Raw genomic sequence first — 20,515 nt, 5'->3', positions numbered from 1 at the left:
TTCCAGATAGCTATCTAGCCTTGAAGATATCAAGGGACTGAGAATCCACCACCTACCTTGAACACAACTCCAATGCAAATCAACCGATTCTTTCCCTTCCCCCCTTTTCCATTAAGAATTGCTGCCTCAGCTCAATTTCCAATTACTGATTCTCATCTTTTCTTCCCTGTTGGGCTAAAAAGCTCTCTTCTAATATATCTATTTTCTCCCTGTGAAGGTATTTATGCACAGTAGTCAAGTTACCTCAATCTTTCCGATAGGCTTAACTGATAGAGCTCTAAGTTTCCAATCCCACTGCATTTTCTTAGCTTTCAAATAATTTATGCTCCCTTTAAAACTGTTACCAATTTTTCAACAATCTTTTAAAAATGCTGACACCAAACCACAAACACAGTAAATCCTTACATAGACAAAAATCACATAGCAATTCCTGCTCACTACTTTTTATACAGACAAGGATAATACAACCATATTATCCATACAGATAAAAGCAGTCAAACGCTTTGTTTCCAAAGCAAAGATTTTACTGTGATACTTGAACACTGTCAGCAAGCCTTTTTTTGGTCAGAAGTACTAGGAAATTTTCCATAAATCCAAGATAATATGTGCAACAACAGACCTGATCTACAAGGTTCCAGTTATCAGACTGGCAGTGACTACGTCAATATTTGTAACAAAAACATTCAGATTGGTCTAAATGAAATATTAGAATGCAAATGTGTATGTGAAAGCACCAGAAGATAGAAAAGGAGTTTAAAGAATGGTTTGTATTGATAATCCAGGACACTGTTGACATCAATAAAATCTGTCATCATTGGGGAATGTGCTGTCTGCATCAAAATCAGAAAACCTGTGTTTTCAAACAAAAGAAATTTTACTATTGAACATCAATGCATCATTATGTAACTATGTAGCAGTGAAACAGCAGAAGATTGGCAGAATTGCTTTAGATGTTCGAGGAGAAGGAAGAAAACACAGCCAGGTATACATTCAAAGTTTCAGATATCAAAATACTTAAAATAATTTCTCAGTATGCCTTTTATGGAAATAATTTCTTGCGATTCTTAATCTCCACTTCAGAGCTTGAACTAGAACTGTGTCTATTATCAAACCATATTCCCAGGACTGTGCACTACTATCAGCCTGCCATAATTTCTGAAGTGAAAAATGAGGGTATTAAACAAGGTAGATAAGAGCCAGTGCACTACAGAGCCAGCGCACAAGGAAACGGTGATTCAAGTTTACCTGCTGTGCTCTGTGAACACATTTAACAGCCATCCATTTTTGTTCTGAGCTGAAGGGATATTCAGCCTTCCTTATGTAGTCTTCCTGGAGTCCATCTAAACCCATCTGTATAAAACGGAAGTACCACCACAACGTCAGGACCTTTTCTTTTCAAACAGGTCTGCTATTTGTTGACTTGTTGAGACATCTTAGTTAACAATCATTACTTAGTTAAAAAACAGTTTCATCTCCAAAGTTGCTTTTGAGCACACTGTTCCAGTTTAGACAAGCTTCTGACAAACTAGCACTGAAAGAACCTAGATGCTTCTTTCAGGCTTCAGCATAAGTCAGACCATTTAACACTATATACTATCTTTGATCCAAGGATCTTGAAATACTTTGTAGATTATGACCATCCATAAACACAAGTCTTGCAATGGCTAGCAACATAGCTCTTGGTTTGACAAAACATGTCTATCACCCCAATGCTGCTTTTTTTTTTTTAATATCTTCTATGTAATTTCTCTGCTAGGAGGGCCTACAAAATTGTAACACAAGACTGTAGCAAAGTCTGGAGAAGGCAAGTCACTGATTTTAAATTTGAATGATCCAACTTGAAATGACTTTTTTTAAGTGATCAGAATCACCCAAACATTTGATCTGAAGCTAACCATGAGACTCCAGACAAAATGCATTTCATTTCAAATGCTGTTCTCTCCCCACGCCTGATGCAACTTGCAGCATTCCATGCTCTACAACCAAGTCCAAGAGGAAGTGCCGATTAAAGAAGATGTAGAAGCAGCAGCCTGCCATAAGCCATTCTTAGTACTTACAGAGCTTCACAACTCCTTCGCTACCTCCCTTTCCAGCAACAGATGTGAAAGACTCCTGTTCTTCTCAGTTTCTATGGGCTCTTGCCAAAACAACATCACTCTGGTCCTTTCCAGTCAAAGACTGGGGACTTGGAATGAGTCTCAGCAAGAAGATAGATACATCTCGGGCCTCAGTTACACAAGGAGAGAAAGACTGTAATGCATTCATCTTTCAATGTTTTTGAGTTTATTCACCATCACAGAAAAAAAAAAAAAAATCAAGCGCTAAGATGCCTTGCCATGTTTCTCAGTAGCTGTAATGGGTGTGTCACAGCATTATAAAAACAACCCAAAACATTTAATCACAGTGTCCGCAATTCAAACTACCTGTGCCCCGCATTTAAAATGCACTATAAATGCTGCAGTCACCAATACATCAGTTATCAACTTCTTACTGCTTCTGATGAGAACTGGGAAAGAGACAGCACAATCAATATTCAACAGGTAAATTAGCCTGTGGCAGGTAAAAAGACAGTACTAAGTGCAAGATTTTACTTCAAGTTCTAAATAATTTTATCTCATCTTTCAGAATGCCCAAAAATTTCCAACAGATAAGAAACATAGGAGATAAGCAGTTGCAATACAAATCTAGGAGAACCAAAGGAGAAGAAAGTGAGAAAAAAAAACCCAAACCACAACTTTCTACACACTTCCCACCTGCCACGAATCCAAAAACCACCATCGAGTACGCACCTTCATAGCAAGCGCGATTAAAGCCCCTTCTGTTGGCTTCCCCATTAATGTGTTGTTTCTAATCAAAGCATCATTGCACACACAACCAGCCTAAAAGATGAGGAAGGAAAGGGGAGAAAACAGAACACAAAGTAAATGCCATACAAAGCTCTTGTGCTACATCATCAATTAAAACTCACCTCTCTCTGCCAAGATCTTACCTCAACAATTTTGCTAATGGATGGGTTGTTATAACCATGAATAACTTCACCATCGAGCATCACCTCTCCAAACCTGTTATAACCTACTCCAGTAACCTGAAAGACAAACAGCCAAAGGCAGTGTGCAATGTAATGTTCACCAGGTTCATAAACTGTTTTAATCTCAGCTTTTTACTACAAATTACAGAAAATTTTAAAAAGACCATTCATAATGACTGATTTTACTCAGTGTGAATGGATTCTCCTACTCAGCTTCTAATGTAGGAGGTACTAGACTAAGAAATAAAAACTCTGAGGGCAAGTGAGTTCAATGAAATATATTAGAGACTAATTTTTTTTAAAAAGTAGCAATCTTATGCCTTAGCATAAATGCGGTGTATGTTATTTCCTTACAGTATTAGGCACGCTTTCTTTTTTTTCTTCTTTCTTTTGCTTTCTAATTTTTTTTTCTCCTATTCATCTTTATCCTGGTTAATAATGCATACCCCCTGCAGGGGAATGGAAGTACAGAGCAGAGTCCTACTTTCATCCAGTAAGAAGAAAAATCATAGTTGAACAGCCTCTCAGCTAAGACCTCAGAGAGGTGTTAAAAACAGTAAAATTGTATTTTTAGTGCATAAAACCAGGCATCCCACTAGGATCCTAAAAAAGTCTTCATGTCTACAGTATTAATAGAGAATATATTTTACAGCCATTTCAAGTTCTCTTTCAATTAGGAAAAAGGAGCTGATTTGACCCAGATGTAAACAAATTGTGCTAGTAGTAAAGAAAAAGCAATTACAGTATTCCTACAGAATTCTAAGAATAGAAAAATAGATACCAGGATATATAAGCAAACAAAGGTAAATTACAGGAAAGAATAAGAAAAAATGCCAGTATTTACGATTACAAAAAGTCAGTTACAAGACCCTCTGTTAATTGTAATGTGGAAAAAAACCTTGGTCAAGAAGAGTTTGAGAATTTAAGAACTTGTTTAAAACACTCCCACGAAACCATATCTAGGTCCACACCTTGCTGCCTTTCCATTCCTGCTGCTTTTGCTTCTCTTTTGTGCATTTACTTCAGTCTTTGCAGCAACTCCCCAACCTCAACAACCACTGTTTCATGTCCTGCTCCTACTTCCAACTACATCCATTATGAAAAAGCAAGAATGACAGTACATACTCAGTATGAAGGTTCACACAATAAATTGCCTTTTAACCAAAAGCTAGATATGCCTATTTTAAATGTTTGTAACGCGCAAATTTTATTTTTACGCACCCGCAACAGCAAAATAGCCTCAACTTTCTGTACTGAAGAAAAACAATCTCTCAACTTGTCTTTGTACTGTATCTCAGCATCTGTCTTTTACTGCAACCTACAGCCATCAAGAGATTTAAGAACTTCACATATTATACAAAAAATTCTTCTGTAACCAGGGAAGGTTTGGATAGCATAGCTCAAAGGCTGCAATACTAAATGAGCTGAAGAACAGAATTAGCTGGAAGTTGAAGAACGGGAGTTTAGCGCAACAAATTTACACTTTCTTAACTGATGCTTTACCTGCAGTATACTCAAGCATGTTTCAGCGGATATACACAACAAAGTAAAAATGAAAATTTAAGTCTAACAGAGTCTCACTACATACCTCAGCATGCTGCCCATCTGAAGTAAAAATATGAGTAACAGTCATTTCATTCTTTGTCAGAGTTCCAGTTTTATCTGAACAAATTACATTGCAACAACCTGAAATAACCAATTAACATTTGTAAGACAATGCTTGTTTCAAACAATGTAACTAACAAGAACAAAAGTATTCAAGACAAGCAAATTGCTAGAAATACTGCAGCTGTCTGTGAAAAAAACAAAATGATATTTAACAAAGACAGCCAATTTTCAACTCTTAATGAATAGCTGTACAACGTTCTTCACAAGTTTGTCCAATAAATAAAAAAAAATAATTAAAATCCCAAATTCACAACTCGTCTGAAACGCTTCTATTCACTACCTCTCCTTCATTTTATTCTGCTGTATCTCAAACTACATTACTGAAATCCCAATTGCAACTCCTGGTGAGGAGGAAAGCCAAGAGCCTGCTTTACAGCAGTCATTATTCTTTATCAAAAAGTGCAATGTCTATCTAACAATAGCCACAACACTTTTGTCACAGAAGTGTGACTTACTACTAAACCTGCAAATTTTAATAAGATTAAAAAGATACAGAAACGTGAAATTTGTATATGCCTTTTTAACTCAGGAAAAGAGTATTTTGAAAGAGTGTTGCAGTATCTTCAGATTTTTGGACACAATAGCAGGAATTGCAGAAGCAACAGAAAACCTTGCAACATTAATGAAACTCTGCTAGAGGCATTGGAAAAAATATTTCCAATCTTCAAATACAAAATGAAATTCAAATGCAGCAGCTATTTAAATTAGTATTTCTATTTCTTTTCCATGTCCTGTGCTTTACATGTTTCATGACTGAAACTGCGTACAGAATGTTTTTAAGCTTTAAAGTTTTTAAATGATTTTAAGTTTTAATATGAGCAGCACAACATCCTGAAGGTGCATTATGATTACAAGGCTTTTTCTAATATTCAAATTTGGATTTGTTTCCAATTGTCAGTATCATTCCTAAATTTACACCAAATTTAGTTTAAAAAACATTTTACAAGTCTTATTTAACAAGAACATCTTACAGCAAACAAGTATAAAGAGTACTCCACACATCCAATCACTCACGCAGTTTAGAGTATTGCTAGTGTGGCATGCTATTAACTGACAGACTGTTTATTTCAATTGAATTAAAAAAAAAAAAAAAAAAGTCAGAGGGCCCACAAAACATATACCTGAATTCTAACTGTGTAAAATGCATTCAGTTTAGAAATGTTTTAAAGATACCACCACATTGCTAGCAAAATAAGAACATCTGCTCTATTTTAACCATTAATCATCAATGTTTGTGTTGATTTTCTAACATTTGTATCAAAACACTATCTCTAAGTTAGTCAAGTCATACCTAGAGTTTCAACAATAGGCAGTTTTTTTACAATAGCCCGTTTCTTCACCATTCTCATCACACCAAGGGCCAGCGTCACTGTTACCACTATAGGGAGTCCTTCAGGGATTGCAGCGACAGCCAAACTGTAATGAAAGTAAATATACAAATCTTGTCTTAGAACATCATACATGAATACATAGTAATGATGCATTTACACTTCAGAACATCATTTCTGTAGCTGTCTGTTCACTGAGGTTAAAAGTGAAAGGAAGCAGCTGCCATGTGGTTCTACTTGTATACCATTCATTATAAGATACACACTGAAGACAGTAACAAAATGCAGTAACTTAGACATTTCTACTCATCACTTATGCAAAAGTATGAAGAAAAGTTGGGGGGAGGGAGAAATCAATTGTACATCTGTTTTGCCTGCACAAAACACTAATTAGGACTGTGTAAAGCAGCCCAGATTGTGAAGAGTAAGTGTAGTCACCACTAAACAGAACTGGGAAATGCCACCACTTCAAGTGACCACTGATCCACAGCTGTTACTTCCAGATCACCATGTGACAGCAAGCTAAGTGCTGGAATGGCACAGAAGGTCATTTAAAACAAACAAACAAAAAAACAAACAAACAAAAAAACCAAACCAAAAAAACCCCCTGGTAACACTGTAAACAAGATCACAATAACTCACTACACAATGCTCAAAGATGCAGGTCCTGGTGCTTTCCCCCCCCCGCCCCAAAAGGGTAATCTCCAGAGTCTGATCCTGTGATTTGAAGAAACACTTCTGCCTTATGCACTATCCACGTAATTAGCAACTCAGCAACTTTTCTAAGAGTACAAAGTTAGATCATCTAAATTCAGTGTTATTCTCAGCAGACAACACACTGGGATTAAGTTTCCATAATACACTAGAAAATGAACTAATGAACTACATGACTCAAGGCTTATAGTAACTTAGTTTTGTCTGATGCCACTTATAAAATTACATTTTCTTTACTTACTTAGTGACAGAAATTCAAACTGTACAACTCTTACCATCTGTTTGCAGATGCTCCACAAGACACTCAAATCACCATACAAATGCACAATTTAAGACTGACAAGAACATACCGTATCATTAAAAATGAGTATGAATTTGCTTTTTTACAGCACAAAGTCCATTTTCATTTTTAATTACTTATGTGAACTTAAAGGCAGAATCTGTGTGCAAGCAGATTATAATATACATCACTAGCTTTCAGACACTTGCTGTAATGCACGTTCTACACCATTTAAAAACAAAAATCTTACCTCACACCAATTGTGAACATGTCAAGTATATGCTTTCCTTGCAACCAGCCAACCAGCATAATAACTCCTATAAAGAAAACAGTCGTCACGATAAATATAAAACCAACATGTACTGTAGCCTCATGGGGAAAAGAAAAAGAACTCAAATAGCCAAAACCAAGCTTATCATTGTGCTACCTATAAAAATCTATTATTTCTTTCAGTGTCAAAGCATGATTCCATTAGTATGGCAAAGGTGAAGAAAGCTTCTGCCAGTCAAGTTGCCCAATCACACCAGCAGTGAGGTACACATGCACACCTTGAATCAGAATGCAAGACACATTGCAATTTAAAAGGAAGCATTTAGAGGACAAAAAGTAAGTCAGAAAAGTATGTTTGCAAGAAGCAGCAAGTAAATACCCTTATGATGAAAGTTATGTTACATTAGTAATCTTCAGATGATTAGTGGCATAAACTCAACATGACCATTAAAATGAGGAGTCAAAGTATTTAAAGAGAGAGATCAAGCCCTTCCACTTCCACAAGCCTACACATTAGTTTCAGTTACATAATAATTTGTAATTCTTTTACATAAATTCTCTTACCTATTATACCAAAGGAATACAAGGAAAGCTGTTTTCCCAAGAGATCCATGCTCTTCTGCAGAGGTGTCTTTGGAGCCTTGATAAATAGTAAACATGCAGTAGTTAACAAGCACAGGTTAAAAAGCATGAACTGTATCACATATTACTTCAGCTGTGCAAATTTCAAAACACCGTCACTGAATAAAATGCAGTTATACCCTATGTTTCCGTATGCTTACTTTGTGAAAACAGACTACTCTGTTCCATTCTTGTGTAGAATTCAAGAAGATTCAAGAACACTTCAATGAAATGAAAAATTTATTAGAAATATTGTTTGGGAGCTTTATGATGTCTACAGCAAATCTAATACAAAAGGTCATATCAAAGATTTTATTAAATAAATAAATAAATAAATAAATCATGCTGACTAAAAGCCACTGCACTTCTTCCAAGACCAAAAAGTTCTTGGTAACAAGAGTAAAACTGATTTTTCAAGACAGAGGAATTAAAGCCCTGGAAGTCCAATTATATCTCAAAAGGAATTTGTTAGTCATCTGCAGAAAATTCAGTTTAGCCAAATAGAAAAATATGGAAATATTTAGACAATCTAGTGCCAAAAAATAGTATAGAAAGGAGGAAGGGATACAAAGCAAAAATTTTAATTAAAAAAAAAAAAAAAAAAAAAAAACAAACAAACAAACAAAAAAAAACCAAAGAAAAACCTCAGGAAAGTGGATTTTTACATTGGATGCCAGTAAGTTTGGGTTTTTTAATAGTAATATATGGTGGACTACAGTATAGAAAGCGTGGCAAAAAAAGGAAGACGGGGTCATTGTAAAATCATCTTTGCTCAACAAGTTATGAAAAAAATCCATACACTCTATATAAGAAAGCTGGTATCACATTTGATTCACTCTTACCTTCAAAATTTACTTTTAAAATGAGATTAGTGTAATACAAACATCAAAAATAACCCTACAGTACTCACAGTGCTCTGATATTTCAGAATGTTGTTGGTGTAGAATGCTCACATAGGGGTTTTTCTTGTGGTTATTTTTTTCCATTAATAATTACACTTGTTACAATACAAACTACGTACTATTGAACAGATGATCATATTTTTGTCACATATGTATTAAAGTGGATACCACTTTGGTGACTGGATAGCAGTGTTCCCTTGAAAGGTGTAGTAAGGCACTGCAGCTAACAACATGAGGTCGGTGATGCATTTAATGCCCTTAGTTGCTCTGTTTTGGCAGATTTCAAAAATGTATATATCTGGAAAAAAAAGTGCTGCCTATACTATGCCTGATGATGTCCTCGCAGCTGGAGGCAGACTGTCTCCTTATGATCCTACATTTGTCACGCAGCAAGAGAAGAAGCTAGAAGGCCCTAGATACACAAAGCACTCAAGAGTGTGAGTGGATCAGTGTAACGCAATAAAGAAAAATCACTGTGGGACTTTGCTATACCAGAGTCAAAGGGAGCCTATAAAAGGTTACAGTGGAGATCATGAAGCAGCAAGAGATGCATGCATAACACCGAAGTACGCTGCTAATGAAGGGAAAACAGGCCTGTGCATGCAGCACACAAATCTGTCACACAAACCCCTTTTGCACAAATGTAGTTCCATACACTTCCACAAATTGCAATGGTATTTGTTCTACTGAATGTGGAATTAAGCAATGTAATTAAGTTTAACTAAGTTCCTATGGAATAAATTCAAAGTTTTAATGAATGAAATATACACTTACAAAATACATGTCTTTGCTTCTAAATATTCACTCTTACCTCTTCTGCTTGCATCATTTTGAAAACCTCCCCAAATTCAGAGTTTTCTCCTGTTCCAATTACTATCCCCTAAAAAAACAAAAACAGAGCCCAATTCAAATCTGAAGTTTAATTTTAGTGTTAGTGGTTGCTCGACAGCTTTGACTCAAATAGTGGGCAAATGCCATTTAGCCTTCTACGATTTTGTTAGCTTTGTTTATAAAATTAATTCTTGGCACAAGTAGGAAATATTTTTGCTAAAAAACGTTTTGCCTCTGTGAAACAAACTGATATACTGTGCACTGCTGAATTATTTAGTAACTACCAGTAACAAAACTCAAATAGGATAAGACCTATCTAACACTAGCCAAAACTGTATTTTCAGTTACAGATTTTCAAACACGTGAATGTAGTTCTAGATGGAAAATACCACAACCTAGGCAGAAGAGTTTCCCATCATCTGCTCCCTATAAATTTGAGCTCTCCTGGCGCTAGATTAGTTTTCTTTTTAAACCAATGTCTGAAAAAGCACCAATGAGAAAAGCGCTGCAGTGTATCACAGTAAAGTCTTCCATATTTCCAGTAAAAATTGCTATTTCTATTCCATTTCTATTGTTTCAGAAAACTTAAAATATATGTAGTCATTAAAGTACATTTCTCAATTGATAGGTGAACTTTAAAAATAAGAACTGCCTTCAAATAGTTGAAACATGGAAAATATTCTTCCCTATCAATAATGATTTTACCTTTGCTTTTCCACATCTGACCAATGTTCCCATGAAAGCAATATTGCTCCTAGAAGTAAGGTCTCCATTGGTTGCTGCTGGCTGAGGAGTTGTAGATTTAGAGCAAGGAGCTGTCTCACCCGTGAGACTGGATTCATCAATAGAAAGGTCCACAGCCTTTGAAAACAAAATACATGGACTAGGTAAAAAGCATGACAATCTTCTGTAAGTAGCTGGAAGTTTTAATAGAAGTTTCCCAATTTTGACCAGTAAAAATACATCCAATTTATTCATATGGTAAAAAAACATGTCAATAGCAACCATATTTTAAGGATCAGCAAAGCAACAAGCACTCCTACAGAATATTGCAGCAATGCGACAAGCTCTCACTTTGAAGAGTCGAAGTTTACTCATAATTTTATGGTCATGATTGTTTTTCTATAAAACATTCAAGAGGTTGCAACTATGATGCATTCGGTCACCAAACAAAATAATTAACTGGGACTGCAAGTGCACATACATATTATCCTCTCAACTCTTCCTCTGTCCACTTCCTCCTATCATGGTCCATTAAGAACTTGCTAACAAAAAGCATATTTCATACAGTGGTTTTTGTTCACAAAGTCTCTATAGGGAAAATGCTATTCAGACAATGGTCAAGTAGACTAGAGGAACAGAAGCTGCCTTTTTTTGTCTTAGGTTTTACTTTTGTGGGGTTTTTGGTAGCATGTGGGGGCAGTTAGAGAAGCAAAAGGTAAAAATGAATTATTCTGCATTAATCAGCTGACAGATGAAGAAAATAAAATTTGAGTTCTATAAATATAATCCAAAACAAAAAAACTTATAAAAAATGTAAACTGAAATGTCTTTCATCAACTGACATCAATTCTTGCATATTAATCCACTGATTTAAATGAATCTTGAAGAGAGTCAAAGCCTGAGTCATTAAATTATGATCACAAAATTTAAGTAAAATAATTTTGCATTATTAAAAAGTATAAAGCCACTATTGGTGACCATACCACTACATTTTAATATAACCTTCAAGAAAAACAGTGTTAAAGGATGCATAATAAACTGCCAAATTTATCATGCCAAAACTCTTTGAAATGATACCACGTACAAAGAGCAAATAAGAATCAGTTACATTGCTCTCGGTACTGCCACACTATAGCAGATTGCCCCAAGGTTCAAGTTGGGGTTTTTTTGGTGTTTTGTTCGGGTTTTTTTAAGTGGCACGATAACTCTGATGCATTCCAGTTCTAGCTGGACAACAAAATGAACACAGGCTGCTAGATCAAAAATAATTTAGTCAATGTTAAAAGAGGATAGTACCTTTACTAAAGTGCTTTCTGATCAGTCAAATCCCTCTAATTCCTGCTATTCTCTCAAATAGTTACCAGTGTAGTACCCATTTTTAAAAGATGGATGCTGTATCGATAAAGGAAAAGGGACACTTGTCAAAAACTGCAATGCATCTTTCAATCAAAGCCATAAAGAATGATTAACCCCAGAAAGTTCTATAGTAATTTCATACTTCTGATGTATTCCTCAGATTCCAAGCTGAAACAGGAGGAAAATGCCACTTTGCTACTGTTCAGATTTAGCCATGAGCTCTGAAACACTTATCACTACCAAAGGACCAAAAGGAATTGTGTTCAAAGCGTACACTGTTATAGGCATGTTAGTTCATGATGTAATATTCTGGCTTTAGAGAAGATTACCATAAAACTTGATGGACCACTCATTAGCATACAGAAAACTTGGGCCAGAAAAGGTCTTCAAATACATTTCAGAAAACGAGATTGTCCCTGCACGATTAGATCAGTGAAGAAACTTCTTCTCACATATATGAAAGGCTTCAGAAAGTAAACAGTGCTTAATTACCATTTCTACAGTTTTCTAGGACAGTGTCAATCAGAATATGCTGAAGAGATCTAGTTCTTTAGCTGAAAAGATGATCTCCATTTAATTTGTTTTAAAACTCACCACCCCGTAACAATGCCCAGTAGAGACAAGATGAAAACAAGATTACATGCTCTTATTTTCAAATGATCTGCAGGAGTAGTTGATATAAAGATGGCACAAATTTTCATCTGGTGTAGGGCTCCAGACAGCTGAGAAACTTCTAATTCCCTTTGTAAGAGGTCCAAGCACGCTGCTGTCATAAGCTTATGAGCAAGAAAGTAGATGCTGCTACAACAGCAGTTTCATACCAATGCAGAGACTATACAGTTGCTGAGGGATGGAGAAACTGTTTGCAGTCACAAAAAAACAAACCCACTCAAGTACTAACTACACTACAGGGGCTAACAGCAGATGATCCAGACAAATTTCTCAGAAGCGCCACAAATTTGTCTCAGAAACTAGCTCGTTTGGGCTTCGTCTATAAAATGAGCACTGCATTAAACCAGTATCAACTGTGGATATATTGGATATACAGCTCATCATATCCAGAAATTACTTTAACATGATAGATAGCCCAGATATTAGGCATCCTCAGGTCGCCCAATCTGACAGAAAAGTAACATGACACTATTCAACCAAAACCATCAAAAGCAAGATGAACATATATACACTCCACTCCATTTTTAGAGAATCTGCAAGTACTATTACAGTGCTATTGCTTCAACTCAAGCACTTCCAGCAGTGCTAATATTACGAATCAAATATTTAGTAAACTAGAAGATATCACAACACACACTGATGAAAAAGTGTCAGAGAGAAAAGATTACACTGGCACAATTCCTGCCCCCCCCCCCTTTTTTTTTTTCCAATATTCCATTATCAGAGAACACTGAAACTCTAGCCTAACGATTAATGCAAATAAAGACTTGAAATCACCTGCACCAGCTGCCAAAATATTTTATAATTCAGACTGAAAACAATTATTTCACAACTTGTTTAACCCTGAGAAAAAGTACTCAACTAAAGTTTTCAAGAATGCATTACTACATAAAATCGGAAAATGCTTTCCTTTCATGTCCTATCATCAGAACTACATATATTGCTAAGAATGCACAATTACATTTGGGAACTGAATTATTTCAAAATTTCTATCTATATAGTTGTAAATTCCAAACAATAACACTTATTGCACTTTAGTATTCAGTGGCTATCTTCTCTTCCCCTCTGTTCTAAGAAAAATTATTAAAGCAATATTAGGTATATACCTCAAATAACCGTAGATCAGCCGGGACTCTGTCTCCAACAGACAGGCAGACTGTATCACCTGGGACTAAATCTCTTGCAAGTGTATGTTCCACCCTACCTTCTCGTACACTGTAGGTAAAAACATGAAGAGCATAAGAACATCTTTTCTGGCATTTTGTCAAATAAAAGCATTCACTGTTGACTACGCATTGCAGTGTTACTGGTTTCAGCAAAATACTGTTTCTATTTTGCTGCTTGTTTCTTAGAAGTTACACATCAGTAATATAATTTGAAGTGAGCAGAGGGGCAACAACATGGAGTAATTTTTTAGGCCCACACAACAGTCTTAAAAATGAGCAAAAGCAAAGCACATTCTGTGTCAGCATAACAGCTTGGTATAAAGGCGTTAAGTTCAGTAAAATCTTTCTTTTACTCATTTCAGATTGAATTTAATACGACTTAATTTAGAACTGAAAGGACAAACAATGCCATACCAATGGCATTCTGGAGGCACAAGTTTACTAAGCTCTTCAAGAGATTTTTCCGATCTGTACTCCTGCGGAGACATTAAAAAAAAAATAAAGCAGATAATATTTTTAAGACAGGCAAGCGTTAAACAACAATAAGATATATCTACAAGTACTGAAAGTTATCTTATTAGTAAAGTTGTATTAAAGTAATATTCCAAACAATCAGATAAGATATGCCCTTCAGCAGTTCTATATTAGATACTGTAAAAGCAAATATGGTCCAAACACTGAAAAATTTACAGGTTTAAGAATTTGCCTACATGCATTTCTTCTGAAAGAATAGCAGAGGTCCTTTGCATTTTCCTTCAACATCTTCAGGGCTTTGTAATACTTGCAGTAATGCTTCTAAACTCAGGGATCAGACACATGATTAAGTTCTACAGTTTAACAAGTTAGTAACAAAATACTGCGTTCATGCTCTTAGCCCCAGGAGAACCAAGGTATCACAATTCATCTCAACTCAATAACCAGATTACAGAATTAAGGTAAAGAAAGATATACAACACAAAGACAAAGCAATTTTGGTTTAGGCACATACTGAGTGAAGCTGGGTATTTAGAGAATGAAAATTTTCTTATGACTTAGAAAATTCCTTAAAGATAACTATTATTTTTTGTAAAATTTCTGTACAAAATTTAAGTCAGAGCTACATTTTCAAAATCCATTTTATATGAAGTTAAATACTTAAAAGTACTTCAACACTGTTTATTCTGAGTGCTTCTTTACAAGTACTATTTTATGGCTGAGTATAATACCCATATAGATGCATAAATGTTAATGTAGTTACAGCAGGACAAATCACGCACTTTAGAAAAGGCAAAAGACTTGGATGAAAGCACAGAGCTCTTTACTCAGCCATTCAGAGCACAATGCATCAAGACGACTACTTCAGTCTTATAAATAGAAGAGTTTACATAAAAGCAATAATCTTATTTGGACAACAGCTGTCTTACCTGAACGAAGGCAACTGTAACAACAATGAGTATTGCCTGCAAGAAAACAAAAGTGAGTAAAATAAAAGAATTCCAAATGGCCATGAAAGTAAGTGACAATATTTGGTTTTGCTCAGCCATAGTTATTACTACGTATTAACAATATGATTTGGAAACAAACTTTCCTATGCTCAAAATCACTTGGTATCCCTTGGGGCTGTTATAAAAGCGATGCCATTATCTATTTACATCTGCTCTAATGATGTCCAAGAACTCAATAACCTGATTTTACTAAAAATAAGATTAATAACTAGATAGTGATTTTGAAGAAAAACTTCCTCTGCTCCATGTTTCTAAAGTGAGCAAGAGACAGCAGTGGAGAGAGATCCATGACACAAATAGAGAAATTGGTCTGAATGAAGTGTGAATGATGTTCTCTGTGAACAGAACAAAGGTTAAAAGAATGACATGTTAACTGCTACAGAGCATCACAGTTGTGGTTTCATTCAAATAACCAAATAACAGAAAGACTAAGAATAAACTGAAGACTAGAAATAAGGTAGCAAGCTAAAGAACAGGTCTGGAGCCATAAAATACCCAGCAAGGAGAACTAGAGGAGGATGAGACTCAAACTCTGCCCAAGACTCCCAAGGAGTGAGACAGGACACTGAGTACACCCCAAACAGCCAAGATCCCAGAGATCCCAAACAAAAAAAGCTAAAAAAAGTTGCTCATGAGGAATAATCCAAGATAAGTACTACGGCCTCAATAGCAAGCCTTCATAGTCCCCCATATCACACACAATTCTGGTCACAACACTTCAACATAAACATCATGGGGCTTGTAAGCATGGGATGTGAAAGTGAGTGCGTGAATGAAAGCTATTACAGGAAGTAACAAAGATCAATTCTGTGTAAAGTAAGTATCTTTCCCTTCAATACACTCTCAACTTGAGTTTTGTTACATTAACTTAATTTGTTACTGAAATTGTGTTGTTACACTTTCTTACAGAACCATAACACAACATCCATTAATTAAACCTTTAAAGTATGTACTGTAACTACTAAAAAAAAAAACCCAAAATATTACCATTATGCAAGAGGAAAAACTTTCTTGAAGAACTCTTAACTAAATAAAGTATAAATCCAGTTAATCTGCCTTATTTCTGATACTAACTTTAGCCTCACCAACTGAATATTAGTAAATAACTATATATATTCCATCTTTCCATGGAATATTTCCACCACAGCTACACATGTTTCTTTTGGAGGCAATATTATCTTCTACAGTTCACACTACCCGACACAGCTTTGCATTCCTAGCCTCACGTCAGTCTCAGCTTGTGTCTACATGCAATGGCTTGCATCAAGAAGCCAATGCCCTCCAAATAGGAAAAGGTATATGTAATTTTTTTAATTTTTTTTTTTTTAAATCTTCATCAGTTCCCAGTCCAGATCAAAAAGCTTTACAATACCTTTTTATCAGCAGAGCTAAAAAGACGGCAAAAGCTTCAAGCCAGCATTGCCACCAAAAGAAATATATATCATTGATCTTTACCAGCAAATTAGTTTTGTTGCTAAGGCTCTGAGCACAGTCACAGAAAAACTGCACTATTATCTGAAAATGAAGCAAAACAAATATTCACTAGGTGAAAAAGTGGGCATTAATAACAAGACTAAATGGTAGGTTAGTCCGTAGTTATACAAAACCCACAACTGATGAACTTTTAACTCAACCACTTTTTCTCCATATTTTAAAGACACTTCTACCAATGTTCACGAGGCTGTTAAAGACACCTTCTCAGGCTGTAGCATAGAATGCAGAAATTAATACTCCCTTACACTAACTGTCCTGTTTTTTCTCATTGCCTTGCTCAAGTGGGTTAGGAAATAGACTTAAGAGCACTAACCAAGGAAAAAAAACAATGAAATAATTCAACTTTCAGCCACAACAATTAAATACATTTCATAATACAATAATTTACCTAAATTCAACTTATGAAAACAGACCATTCCAAACTAACACTATATTCAAATTCAAAATTGCATGATTTTTCTTAAAGAAGCCATATAGTTTATCTTCCAAAGAAAACTATTCTTTCTAGAGAATTAGAGGGGTTAGGAGCAAACCTCCAGTTACCTTGAATTAATTGCAAAAGTAAAACTCAGAGAGTGCAGAGCTCAGCAAAGACAAAAAAACAGCTAGAACTTGCCTCTGATCATAAAGAAATCCCAATTTTCAGTTATCAACTATCACCCCAAAAAGGTCAAAGGGATTATAATTTTATTCTGTGTCATTTGCAATGACAAATCTTTAGCAGTACTATATTTGCTCATTAGTTTAGCACCCTATTTAACTGCAAACTTCTACAAAAATTCATTATTTCAGCTTCTCTCTTCCTTCTGCTATTTCTAGAGAGTTCGGGTTACATTTCTTTTTCATGTTTTAAAAAATTACATCTTTCAAGTAAATTCACAGAAGGCTTATGTTGGTTTCAATTTGAAACTGAAGCATTATTTAAGATAAAAATTACATAGAAGACACCAAAAATTGCTCCTCTGAACAAACGCCTAAACACAGGCGTTTCAATCAATGAAAGAGTAAAGATGCAAGATGCAGCCAGATAATAATTTACGGATGTATTCTGATACATACTACTATCAGTGAAGAAGAAAAAACCAAAATCCAGTCACAAACTTAACAGATTTAATGACAGCACAGAAATCAAATTCATTAATTAGAACCACGTGATCCCATCCCACATCGGCATTCATGTGATGTTGAAAGTACATGCGGTCACACACTCTGAAGTACTCTCAAAGAAGATAAAATTTTAGTTCCTTACCACAGTGATACTGACAGCATCATCAAACTGATGCATTAAAACACTGATGACTGCAGATGCCAGGAGAAGCATAATAAGGGGATTTTTAAACTGAAATGAAACAGAACAGTAATTCAGCAATACTCTTGACAGAAAGACCATTTTATCTACCTCTCAAAGCACATCTGATCTATTTTTGAAACTTACTATTCTATAATTAAAATATTTCTAACCTACCAGTGCAAACAAAATCTGACTCTGTACAGTTCAGATTTTACTTGAGTTTTTTTTTAACTATCAAAGACCTTGAAAGGCATATATTCAATACATAACAGAAGAAAACTGTTTCTTACATTTCTTGATTCACATTTTTAAGACAAAAAGAATAATCTCCTGTATTTGTTTAAACAGACAAAAAGAAGGCTGAAATATATTCAAAATGTCTTTGAGATAACACGCTGATCCTGTTCCCAGCAACTGATCACTATCAAGGCAGCAATATATTTCCTAATTTCAATTCATTATTTCTTGTTTTACAAGATGTAAATTTTCCTTTTAGATCATATGCTTTCTTCCATTTCTAAGGCTAAAATAATAAAGAATCTTGCTTCTACATGACAGCTGGTTGCTAACATGGTCTTTTTTTGAGAAATGTTACAAGAAAGAACATTCCTACAATTAAAGCAAAGAACATTCTAAAAGCACACGATAAGCACATTCGAAGCAAATATGTATCTTAAAAAATCCTACCTAAAATAGACTTGGTTAACATGCTTTAGAACTGTTCTGATGCATCTGACTAATTTGACACTACACATGGGAAAATAAAGCATTAATGCCAGAAGACAGCTAGTATGTGATGATGTTCCCACTGCTGTCATCAGCAGAGCACTGAATATCTTCTTAGTCACTCCCAAGTAAAACAGTTTCTCTAGAATTACCCATCTATTACTTCAGGGTTTACTCTAGAACTTGACTGCACTGCTGCTCAGACAAGGTGCAGGAAACATTGACCAAAATGTTTAACATTACAAATTCATTAGAAAAAAATCTTCTGTGTGAAAAGTGGCTGTAAATATCTTGTGTAGCTGGATGGCAGGGGAGGGCAGGAGGAAGTAGTGATGCTTGCACATCATTTTGAGAAGCTCCACGGGCTCATACACACACACACACACACACACACAGTAAGTCACACCGATAGGAAAAAAATTCACACGTGACTTCTGCCAGTTCTGCTTAACACCAGAATCAAGGCTGGCCCCACCCCCACCCTCAGTTCAAAGGCAGTGGTTTTGCTTTTTGAGATTTCCTTTGTCTATTAAGGTATTCATACTTCATGTTCCATTTAAATGTTTACCAGTCATACGCATTTGAGTCTGACCTTAGTGCTATTCGTGCTCAAGTCTTTGCCTACAGGGAACTTTATTCCGCTTCTCCAGCCCTCAGGCTAGTTATGAATGGTACCCTTTGGCTAGTTATGAACACACATTTAAGAACAAATCATGTAATTAAAATACTGGCATGTACCTAAAAAAACCTTTTTCAATAGGTAAATTAGACATAAATTATAGAAGTTCCAATTTCCTATTCTACTAGAGTTTCCCCACTCTTATAAGAATATGTTCATGCACACAAAAGCTAAGTAATAAAGAGCAAAACTACTGACAGGCATTAAAACCAAGAAGCAGAAAGGACAAAAATCTTAACCTGGGAAATATATTTTTTCCACAGTGGTTCATCTTCATTAATATCAAATTCATTCCATCCATGGAATGCCCGTCTATGACAAACTTCACAGTTTTTTAAGCCATTCTGAAGATTAGCCTATTAAAATATGCAAAGAATAACACAGTCAGCAATTACACTAAGCTAGACTTCAAAATAAATTCCAACACCAAAATGTATAGCCTTAGATAATAAAAATTTGGCCAACATCAGAAAGACAAGCTTGGTACTAATGTTTGTATGACAATAAAAGCTAACTAACCACTATAGTAAAACACAATTTGGCAGTACTTAAGAGTACTTCAACAAAAAATTCACAGAACTACAGAAGCAGATGCTGTTTCACATCTCTAAATGATTGTTGATCTTCCCTGCAGAAAATTCTCCAGCAAGCCAAACTGTGGGCATAGTTCAGACTCTTGAGGATTATGCCAGGAGTTCAGTTACTCAGCCAAATGACACAGCAATAGCTTCAAAGTCTTGAGCTGTTGGTGACCAGCATTTATCATGGTGTACTCCTCAAGCAGTTAAGCATACAGAAAATGAAAAAAGACCATCCATCACGAAAATTACCCAGATTCAATGGTTCATAAATCTGTCAATGGGTAGCTTTCTCAATCCTGTTCCTCCACTTGAAATGGAGGCTACCAAAATAAATTAAGGACATTAAGGATACCTTAGAAAATGGAAGCAATAGCTACAAAAAAACAGAACAAAATTTTATAGGAAGATTGACTCTAGCAGTTTTACTAACAAAAAGCAATCTTCAAAACATACAGAAATCTGACCATTTTCAAGTTGAATCTCATCCCCCTCAAAAAACCCGTTTTTTTTTTTTAAACATTAGAGATTAGAGCATTTCAAGTAACAATTTAAAAATCAACATGCTTTTAGAAGTAGACAATAGTTAATATCAAGCTGCATAATAACACACAGACTTTCAATGACAAGATCCATCTGTAAGAAATATCAAACTTATTGTTTGGAAACATCAGTGCTTTCTTAAGAGATGCAAAATCACTTAC

General features: G+C 35.3%; 1 protein-coding gene across 10 annotated transcripts in view; it reads right to left on the bottom strand.

The window, feature by feature from the left end:
* Positions 1–20,515, bottom strand: part of ATP2C1 (ATPase secretory pathway Ca2+ transporting 1) — a 69,267-nt gene that overhangs the window by 14,220 nt on the left and 34,532 nt on the right. For 9 of the 10 annotated variants that reach the window (XM_075493268.1, XM_075493276.1, XM_075493270.1 and 6 more), the window contains 14 exons: positions 19,473–19,589; positions 17,787–17,876; positions 14,963–14,998; positions 13,974–14,035; positions 13,500–13,608; positions 10,348–10,503; positions 9,623–9,691; positions 7,853–7,928; positions 7,269–7,335; positions 5,988–6,112; positions 4,617–4,714; positions 2,990–3,085; positions 2,790–2,879; positions 1,246–1,350 (listed from right to left, as the gene is read on the bottom strand). In XM_075493268.1, the coding sequence (XP_075349383.1) occupies positions 1,246–1,350; positions 2,790–2,879; positions 2,990–3,085; positions 4,617–4,714; positions 5,988–6,112; positions 7,269–7,335; positions 7,853–7,928; positions 9,623–9,691; positions 10,348–10,503; positions 13,500–13,608; positions 13,974–14,035; positions 14,963–14,998; positions 17,787–17,876; positions 19,473–19,589 (1,296 nt within the window). The remainder of the gene's footprint in view (positions 1–1,245; positions 1,351–2,789; positions 2,880–2,989; positions 3,086–4,616; positions 4,715–5,987; positions 6,113–7,268; positions 7,336–7,852; positions 7,929–9,622; positions 9,692–10,347; positions 10,504–13,499; positions 13,609–13,973; positions 14,036–14,962; positions 14,999–17,786; positions 17,877–19,472; positions 19,590–20,515) is intronic. The other variant, XM_075493269.1, reaches the window with a different exon arrangement.

The sequence above is a fragment of the Mycteria americana genome, chromosome 2 (assembly GCF_035582795.1).
Source record: "Mycteria americana isolate JAX WOST 10 ecotype Jacksonville Zoo and Gardens chromosome 2, USCA_MyAme_1.0, whole genome shotgun sequence".
NCBI classification, from domain to species: Eukaryota; Metazoa; Chordata; class Aves; order Ciconiiformes; family Ciconiidae; genus Mycteria; species Mycteria americana.
The sequence above is the reverse complement of the archived record's forward strand: the minus strand, read 5'-3'. Positions and strand labels throughout refer to the sequence as shown.